At 39.5% G+C, this 10,288-nt stretch overlaps 1 protein-coding gene across 10 annotated transcripts in view; it reads right to left on the bottom strand.

Annotated features, from left to right (window-relative positions):
* Positions 1-246: 246 nt before the first annotated feature.
* Positions 247-10,288, bottom strand: part of LOC135487369 (ankyrin repeat and fibronectin type-III domain-containing protein 1-like) — a 97,055-nt gene continuing 87,013 nt past the window's right edge. For all 10 annotated transcript variants that reach the window (XM_064770971.1, XM_064770962.1, XM_064770982.1 and 7 more), the window contains 11 exons: positions 9,505-9,659; positions 8,875-8,979; positions 8,227-8,305; positions 7,690-7,793; positions 7,346-7,479; positions 6,218-6,296; positions 5,673-5,786; positions 5,031-5,430; positions 3,844-4,321; positions 2,903-3,377; positions 247-2,575 (listed from right to left, as the gene is read on the bottom strand). In XM_064770971.1, coding sequence (XP_064627041.1) covers positions 1,692-2,575; positions 2,903-3,377; positions 3,844-4,321; positions 5,031-5,430; positions 5,673-5,786; positions 6,218-6,296; positions 7,346-7,479; positions 7,690-7,793; positions 8,227-8,305; positions 8,875-8,979; positions 9,505-9,659 — 3,007 coding nt within the window. In that variant the 3' untranslated portion in view covers positions 247-1,691. The remainder of the gene's footprint in view (positions 2,576-2,902; positions 3,378-3,843; positions 4,322-5,030; positions 5,431-5,672; positions 5,787-6,217; positions 6,297-7,345; positions 7,480-7,689; positions 7,794-8,226; positions 8,306-8,874; positions 8,980-9,504; positions 9,660-10,288) is intronic.

Below are 10,288 nucleotides of genomic sequence, written 5' to 3'. Positions count from 1 at the left end.
GTATGGGGATAGTCATCTTGGACAGGGCAATATTAAGCAGGAAGGGGGCAACCTCGCCGAAATAACCATGATCTCTACCCTTCTTTTCTTGTTCACTTGTCACTCCAGATCAGAAAATAAATTTGGTCGTCTTTCGGAGCTGTTCTTTTTGCCTGGCTATTGGCTGATCATGAAAGACAAGTCGTTGTGATCTTTGAAAGCAAATTCTGTACCATAAGACCACGAAAATAATGAAACAAAACATAATTTGGACATTTACATTGCTTTTTTTAATAAATAGATAATGTGACTTTACACAGATCATAGTTGATGATACAAAACACATTGTGTTGTTATCGATAAAAATGCAGATTGGCACAGGTCTCGAAGAGTTTCGCTCCAAAACGTGAAAACACCATTTTTTAAAGGTTTTTGATTGCATAATATTTCTACATTCTGGTCAAGTTTAAGACAAAGTGGAACCTCCTCAAGTGGACACCTCTGCCACCTCTCTAATAAGGACACTGGTTTCGGTCACATCTATTCAACTGTTCTCAGTTTTTATAAATGTCTATCTAAGACAGCATTTCTTACAGCTCCAATAGTGTCCCTTATAATGGAGAGCGTCTATTGTGCTTATTTTCTCACGACAAACCCCATGCTAGCACTTTAAATTTTCATTTTCATTTTCATTTCATTCTTTGCATTTTTCAAAATTTCAAAACGGATCATAGCAAGTTTTGGAACGAGACCCTTCAATTTGGTTTCCTATATCCGTTCCATGTGAATAATTGTCATATTCAAACTTAACAAACGACGGATGAACGCGTACAACTGTCTGTTCCACGTGTTCATGCACATATTGTATATCACTGGGTATATGATTCCTAGATTGTCTTGCACATTGAAGCCATTTATATCGATTGTCATCCCCATAAGACGCCATCAGTAGACTTTGATCACCTCAAATGAATAGAGCGGACCTTACTAACAAAACATGCTGATACAGTGTGGCTTCACTTAGCGGACACCTCCCAACCAAGGACAGCCTCTCTATTAGGGACATCGCATTTGGTAATTTCCATTGAATTTGACCTCTGCAATCAGAACACCTCTCAATTAAGGACAGCATTTGTCAGTCCAAAGGGTGTCATCAATAGACAGGTTCTACTGTAATTTGAAGAGTTTGACTACACACTTTATGTAGACCATTTCAAATTTGAGAAAGCATTCTGTGTCATGGGGGTGACAAGGGATTAGCTAAGCCCACCTAAGATGAGCAACAGCCATTGTACACTATCACATCCATAGCATATCATTTTGCACATGGTCTTTGGCTCAGCTCAGCAGGAGTTGCTGAAGAGAGACATTTCCTATAACAGAGAGCCTAGTTCTAGTATCTGACATTGATCTCACTGGCATCAAATACAAATGGACTGGAGAATCATCTTCTTCATCTAGGAGGGTTATACCAATCATGACAATCCCCTTCGGAAAAGTTTAGAAACAAATTAAGCTCCTATTTTTACCAGTTTTGTAGCAGTAGCAGTTTTGAATATTGCTTGATTTAACTTGTTTTTTACTTTGCATAAAGTAACAGACCCTCAAAATCAATGACAGAATGCTTTAGAGAGGTCGAAAGGAAGGTGGTAATATGTCCCCAGTCCATTGATGTTTGTTATTCCTCAACACCTTAATGTTACATTCTCTCATTACACAGTTGTCACTTGTGTTTGTTCCAAGGCAGCCAATAGGTCACTTCTCATGCGCACATATAAACGACCCTTCGTCCAGGGATTCTGAAGAGTCAGCGGTTGATAATCGTCTCTCAGTACCCGCTCTCGAGCCCCTATCACAGCAACCAGACAAAAGTCCTCCAATTGTTCGTCAGTGTAGAAAGGTCCACTCGGATGTCGCATGCGAGTTGCGCGGTTTAACTGCTGGACAACAAGGTCGATGACTTCCCGAGAAGTCGTCCGCAGTGTTACATGTAGCTTCACACTAGTACCCTTAGAGAGTCCTGTCTCGTAGGCTGCAAACACGCGTAAAATGCCCGGCATTGTATTTGATGCATTGCTCACTAACGAAGCATCGTCACTTAAATTATGCGAACAGTAACCGCTGGTTACCGTACTATCACCCGTGAAATCCGTCATGTCCATATCACAAGCACTGTTTCTATCACGACTTTGGTTATTCTGTGTGTCCATATTATAATCGGCAGAGTTTCGATCACTATGGTAACCAAGGTCACTTGCGCTAGAGGTCACATGTTCCATATCTTTACGATACATTTCTGGTGAACAGTTTGGCGATGGTGGTGGTGCGTATAGGACGCCTAACGGTAAACCACCGCGTACAGTTTTATCTCTGCCGTAAGTAATAATGTCCATGGTCCATCTCATCCCCCGCCACGCCTCGTCAAGAGTTGCCTGAAACTTCGTCACCATTTCTAGCCTCTCTTTTGACGCTGTGACTTCTTCTGTGGAGAAAGCCTCTCGCTGGGCTTGTTGAGCGAGTTGTAGATCCATCTCTAATATTGATGACAATCGTGAGTAACGGTTGATGAAGTCTCGCTGATACGTGCACATATGGACTGAAAAAGATCGAATGATTCATTAAAATCTTGTTTGACGTTAACCACTATACTCATTGAAACAAAAAGTTAATCTTATGAAAAGTATTGTAGTAATTTAACAAAGAGTAAGAGCTAAATCCCAATGAAGTTCACAATCTTCAGTGCTGCCATCTGTAGTCTTTGAACAAAACTGACCGAGATTCTGTTTCACATTTGACAGTTATCTCACTACGGCATTCATCACACTTTTGCACTGCTTTTTGACCTGTCACTCAATTGTGAAGATCTAGCTCACAGATAGAGTCAGAAGATTTCAATATTTCACTAAGTTCTGATTCAACTTACCCATTTCAAAGACTTGCACCGGCGGCGTCAGGAAGCCTTCCTTGCTTGAAAGCTCATCGTTATGACCGGGGACGCTGCATACGTGTTCGACAGGTGGCAGAAGTAGGAGAAAAGACACATCGTCACTGAGTTCGATCACTTCTAGATCGTAGAGGCGATGACTGATTGCGTCATCCTCGGAGATTCCTAAATTATTCAGAAGATCTTTGCAACTGTTTGTGAGGAGATTCTGAAAGTTGACCTGTCCCGGCGATGGGTCTTCTTTGACGTCGTTGGCACTGAGATTTTGCACCCACTCCCATTCTTCTCTTGAGACGTTAGGGCATCCGCGTATCTTAACGTGTGGAACGATATTGGGTATTCTCTCTGGGACCATGACGCGGATAAGATCGACAGAGCTTCTCAGCTTGAGGTAGCCGAGGTAAAGTCCAGGTGACATGGGCTTTTTGCTGTTTGCGTCGTAACGAATGATTTCCTGGAAGAATAAGCAATAACAGAAAATCAGATTTGGACACTGACCAAATTCTAACATATCATAGACTTCTTAGAGGAATTATGTGCACATCAAAAAGATTATGTCCCTTTAAAGGTCTTTAAAACAGATTTATTTACCAACTGTTGTTTGTGTGCTTTTCTTTGATGTTTGGATTTTGCACTTGAATATTTAAGAGGTTAAAATTATACAAAGTGAAGATGTCCCCTGAGAAACTTGATCACAAGTATTTCCCACTCCCTGAGATTTATGCCATAAATAGCCCTCTACTGAAGCAGAAGTTGTGAAGTATTAAGCATTGAATCGTAATCCCACAGAAATGTTTTAAATATTAAATATTTAAATATTATCTCAAGAAAATCCCATTGTGCCCATTTTAAGTCTTCAGAGCATGATGTCTTTGCAAAGTGTTAGACAAAAAGATTCAGAAGGTTTTCAAGACACTTACGGTTAAACTAGTCATGACCATGTCGAGAGCGTTTGCATTTGTATTTTCCGTCAGCGTCGGCACGGAGAGTCGTTTCTGTAACTTTGTCAAAGGTGTCCACCTGGTGTTTGACGTATTAACCGATTTTGGATCACGAATATGATTGACGATGACAAACATGATAGTTCCCACTGAATCCTTGAACATGCGGTAATGAAACTGTCCCAGGTCTTGGATTCCGAGCCCATTCTGAAGCTGGGCCGCGGCTTGGAGGAGTTTACTCCGGAAATGCACAGTGCTCGAGCTGGAGTTTTTGTCCATGTCTTGACGAAGCGATTTCACGTCCTCCCAAGTGCACGCGACCTTCATCATCCAATGAAAGTCCGTGTGGAGACTGGTGCTGGTGAAGTTTTCATCGACTTCTACTATGGGGATGGTGTCTTCCGCGACTAGGACTCGGTCCTCATTGTATAAAAGGCTGGCGATGTAAACACCACGGCTGTAACAAAAGAATTAAGAAATCGTCAAAATTGGACAAAGACGGAGACACTGGGACCAGCTACCAACCGCAGTGATAAACATCAAAGCTCTATGCTAAAACTGTACACAGAATAAGAAGAAGGATTATCCGAAAGGATTTTGTCTACGTCTAAGGATGATATATTATATCATAACAAAGAAGACTTCTGGATTTGAATGAGATACTTACTCTAAACAGTTTAATAATATATTCTTGATTAAGCTAAATGTTATCAGAAGTGAGACACCAAGGTCTACTTTTTAGAAACCGAACAAAGATAACTTAGTCATCTCGTTTGTAGGTTTAGAGTAAGCTATTTCTTTTGTAGATCTTAGCCTAAAACCCTGAATCGTCCTGAGATGTCATTAGGGAATGCTCCTCATGAATATATGTTAGCAAATGCATTGTCAATGCCTAGGGCTATAAATATTTCCATAAGGATCTACCTAAATCCACTTTCACAATAGGAAGATTCATAACTTGAGGAAAAATCTTGAAAGTAGGCCTAGGCTAAAGACAATCTTTGAGACCAATTATCTGATCATACAAGTCTTATGCTTGTTATTTTGTTGAAACGTCCTTAGAAAACATTGATGTGGAGTTGTGGGTAATGATCAGTTACAACCAGAAATCCTTCGACAAACACGTATAATCCTTGGTTAATCAGACTCTGCTACAAAATACTAACCTCTTGAGATTCTTTTGAAATTTCGGTGCTGTGAAGAGATTCTTGAAACTTTTCTTGACGTTTGGCTTCCTCTGATGAAGGGGCGATTCCCCAACGGTGTCTTTAATCTCAGATGCATCTGCCGGTCTTGCATTTCGTATATTCGTGAATAGCGTATCCAACAATTTCAATTTTCCATCAGACCGCGGTGGCATGTTGTCGACTTCCCGCCAACTTGATGGCACGGCATATGGTGGGTCGGATGCTGCAAATGGTCCATAGCCCTTGATATTGCCAGCTGTTACCCGTACATAGTATGTGTTACCCTGTGTAAGGTTTGGAATCTGATAACGATGCTCATCCGAATTAATCACAGTCTCTCCCGCTAGGGGGTGAAAGTCCTCAAAACAGCTCCATTCAACTGAAAGAAGAGAAGAGTGGATTTGATATCAGATGGCTGAATACAAGATGACCAAGAGGAACAGGATAACCATGACCATAGGAAATACCCAAGAGACTTAACTATGCTGAGAACTTGTTTGAAACGCTCTTGATCTGATGGTGACATTTTAATATCAATCACCAACTGGTTAAATTGTTTATTTCGCTGGCCATTAAATGTTCCTCAAAAGTTTTCGTAGAGTCTTCATGATTGGCACTTACCTTTATAGCGTGTAATGATTGCTCCATTATGATTGGCTGGTTCTTTGAAATTGACTAGTAATGATGAATTATTGGCGACGTATAAGGTAACTGTGGTCGGACTGTCTGGGATGGCTGAAAATCATAATGCGAAAGTATAAATAAAAGCAAATCTAAATTCAGCCAAAATCAACCAAAATTTATTAAATGTAATTTGAGCCAAAATCTGCCAAAACCAATAAAACCACAAAATTCATCTAAAATTACTCAAACCCAAAGTTTCCTAATGTCTTTAAACTTTCATAAGGAAACCATTATTAATTCAGATGACAAAGTCTGTATTCGCCGAAATCTACTTCTCATGTTTTCCGTATCATAAAATTCACTGGTGTGACAGCCTCATGATTAATAATGACACAAATTGACATGGAGCAGCCGCAATCAATAGATTACTTCTTGATGCCTTCTCAGAATGTACCGTAGATCCACATCACGAGATCGCTAGACGATCGTAAGAATAATCCACGAGGAACATTATGGGACGTCTGAGTGTTTTGATCACTTACTTGCTTGTTCGTATCCTAATTTCATCCTCTTGAGTAACCGATGACGGAATTCCCAGAAACTCAGAAGTCTCTCATTGTCCTGAAAAAGGAATCGAAAATCCTGGATAGTACATTGTCATAGCAGAGGGCTTGTAATCCAAAACACATGATGGTCTGAACCGATGTCGCTTGGGAAAAGAACATGTGTAGAGGAATTTATTCCTGGCATTACGGATGTGTCAGGCAAAATCTCAAGCTGCGGTACAATAGGTCTTGAAGAACACTCAATGGCCCTTTAAGAGCAACCACGGACTGTTGGTAAGACCCGCGAGTATCAAATTGAGCACTCGAAACGATCATCAACTTCGTAAGCTCGTTCTCACCTGCGGGAAGCATCCACATTCGTGATTAAAGAATGCGACTCAATCATTGGCCTAGTGTGCGAGGCCTATAAGTATCTGGTAATGAATTCAAAATACTACCTAGTAGGCCTAGTTAAGGGGTGAGATATGTCGTGTATAGATGTTTATATGAGCCAAATTAGCCCTCAAGAGGATTTTTAGGCCTGCGTATCAAGCCGGGACATTGTCCTGCTTGGACGGGCAGACAAATGCCTTAGCAGAGTATTATTTCCCCTTTGTTGTTAGCCAAATTACAATAAGTAAAGCCACTGCACTGGGACCCTATTAACATTGCGCAAACATTATCATGCTGTTCAAACAATTATTCAATTTTAGTTAAGTCCTGGAGAAAATTACAAAGAAGGGCCACAGACTTTATCAAAAATAAAAAAGGGAAGAAATGTTGTTTTTATAACAAGCTTTACAAACTTTGATTAAAACTTAATTATCTAGTTAATCGGAAGCCTAATTAATTTTAAAGGCTAAGAAAAATATTTAAAGATCTACATGTATGCCTATATAATTCTTGTATTAGTTGAGTTGATTTTCAATAATATTTTTGGATTAACTAAATAATTTTGCCTTGGACTCGCTGTAAGGATCGGTGCATGGGGAAAATACAAAAAATCTTTTAGTCATTAAACTAATCAGTAGGCCTATGATCCTCAAAGGGTACACCGTACCTTCTAGTTAAAGATTATTTTCCATTTCAACCAGATGAGTTTGAGGGGATGAGTTTTGGACTTACTCTGTGTTGGCTGCTCGAGATATTGGCCTTTCCCGATGCTCCGTTCACCACTGTTGCCATTAGGTCGACTACCCGTCGCGCAGCATTGTTTACGAGACCCGTCAACTTTTCGAGAACTTGCTGGTTGTTGAACCCTGAAGAGGGAGAATGAGGAATGTAAGAAAATAGACACAAGCAGAAGCATCCATATATCTCTCAAAAATTTCCATTTTTTTCTTGAAAGTATCAATTGTAATTCTCAATCATAGGGTTTCCCCAAAACTCATTTTTTTTAAATCAAATTTTTTTTTTCTCCTGCTATTCTCAGATTTGAAAAAAATATAAATCTACCAAAAGTCACTTACATTTTGTGTTTTCTTTAGCACCATGTTTGAGCATAAGTTTGGCAAGAGGCATATTGTTTGTCATGATAGCAATATCTAACGGAACGAAACCATCGTCATTTGTACTGAAAAGACAAGAAAATATTGACTTTAGATAATACGAAATCGAAAATCATGACATCAGGTAGGCATACAATCGAATACGATGACGTCAGTTATATAAAAAATATTTCAGCTTTTGTCATCACACCAAATAACCAGATTGTAGCAATCCATATAGCGTCAAATACACAATGTTTATGGGTGGTGACTATCACCAAAATCAATACCTATCATGATTTAGTGAGTCTGAGTGTAATAAATACAGTAGTTGATAACAAAAATTGACACCAAACAAAGATTTCTGGCTTTGAAACCATACAACCAATGCAAATACATTACATTTTTATTTTATTTTATTTTTCCTGCCATTTTCGCCAAACACGTATGGACAACACCATTTTGGAATATTTCTTGGTCAGGTAACCATGAAAACATAGGATGGAGTTATAAACTTACCAGTTTATATCGTAATTACTTGTCTCAAGAAGAGTTTTGACTGCATCCAAGTCTTGATGCTCAACAGCATCAAACAAGGCTGAAAACAGACAAAGTATGAAATATTAAAATATCCACAGAAAAAAATTCAAATGTGTTCACTTCAGTATCAACCTATAAATTCTCTCTATTTGAATTTTCATCATACCGAATTCTGTGACAAACATTAAACATTTTCAACCCGCAAAATGTAAACTTAGACTCAATGAAACTTCCGACTAAATCAACTCCTAAAAGAAGCTGGACCAACGGAATGATAACAAAGCAACAATTCCCACATTCCCACATTCATCATTCTTAAAATGTCACGAAATCAAAGGAGACTTCTCAATTTGGAAACTTGAAGAGTTATAAAAGCTACAGAGAATGAAAGAGTTTGCAAGACTTCCTTAGGCAATGAGAAGGGAGACAAAAATAATTTTATTTTAGGGTAATGGGTGTTCAGTTGCACAAAGAATGATTGAGGTCCACTCCAGTGAGGGTTTCAACGAATTTTCAACACACCAGGATTGGCCATATATTACCCACTGAAGGACAAGAGGTTCCATCCAACTTTAGGCATAATTGTTCAAGTTTCGGGCAAGAGGGGATTAAAATAACGTGACATACCTTGTGAATCCATCCCAGTCAGTTTTCGTTCTAGTTTCTTCTTCTCAACTCTCGATAGAAATAATAATGAGCCATCAATTACATCAGCGCTTCCTTTACGTTTGCCTGAAAAATGAGAAGACAACCACATAAGTTTCAAGGTTGATTTCTGGGAAGAAAATATGATACGCTGCGATCAGACTCTAAAATAAGGATCAAGTATCATGTTGAAACTTTTTTTACCAAGCTTGATAAAGACATGATTATCACATGAAACACACCTCTGTAACGTGACCTCTCCTCATGTGACTAGCGTCGAATGATATCCTAATGTTACGACCATCATCAACAGTGACGCCCCCACAGTAATACCACCTTCCTTCATACCCCCCATCACCTTATTATTGGACACCTGCGGTGGCAGGTACCAGTCATTCGTAATGTGCCCACGTTTGTAATGACATTACAGTTCTGTGAGAAAAATATTGCCACTCAAAAACGGCACACACTAAGCAATAAAACCTAAGTTTTGAAGCCATGGAAACTAGTCAAACTCAACTATTTTATATCTTCACTCACCCTCCTTTCTTAACAAGCTTTACAAGTTTGACATGCTCCCTAAAAACTGTATCAATTGTTCTTTCTGCTTACCTGATGTATTTCTTATAAGTTTAGCATTAGGGGACACGCCCCCACTCTTGTTGGCCAGCTTGGACGGCATGCTTGGAGACGTGGATAATGTCTTATCATCGTTGTTGCAAGATGTATATGCCGCAGTTAGCAGGCTTACCCGTCGGCCATCACCACTGCAAGTAAACAGAAATAAAGAAGTTCATTTTATGATCTGCTGAACTAAATCAATCGGGAGACTTTCTACAATGGTCCTGAGCCAAATAACTCTTGAGAAGGTCAGCAGGGTTCTACAATGGTCTCGAGCCAAAGAAACTCAGAGGAGATGCTACGTGAGTCTTTCTACAATGGTCTTGAGCCAAAGAAACTTGGACAAGGAGCAGTCTTTCTACAATGGTCTTGAGCCAAAGAAACTTGGAGAAGGAGCAGTCTTTCCACAATGGTCTTGAGCCAAAGAAACTCAGAGGAGGAGCAGACTTTCTACAATGGCGCCAGTGGGCACTGTGACTAAAACTTGTTGATATTGGATCACTGAATTCAAACAGTACTTGTTTAAGTAACTGATAATAACAGCATTTGAAGGGCATTGTGTGGTGGTTCTACGAACTAAGGTAGTTACAAGTAAATGCTCATGAGTAATTATTTCATTTGAGCAAAACAGGTGTAGTAGGAATTAAAGTCACTCTTGGCCAAAGTCCCTCACTTGAAATTGAGGAGGATGATACAGAGTGTATGTGATGGTGATGGTGTTGAGGAATGAAGTGCAAGTGATACCAAACTGATCAACATCGATGGGTTAAATTTT

This window comes from Lineus longissimus, chromosome 1, assembly GCF_910592395.1.
Source record: "Lineus longissimus chromosome 1, tnLinLong1.2, whole genome shotgun sequence".
In the NCBI taxonomy this organism is placed as follows: domain Eukaryota; kingdom Metazoa; phylum Nemertea; class Pilidiophora; order Heteronemertea; family Lineidae; genus Lineus; species Lineus longissimus.
The sequence above is the reverse complement of the archived record's forward strand: the minus strand, read 5'-3'. Positions and strand labels throughout refer to the sequence as shown.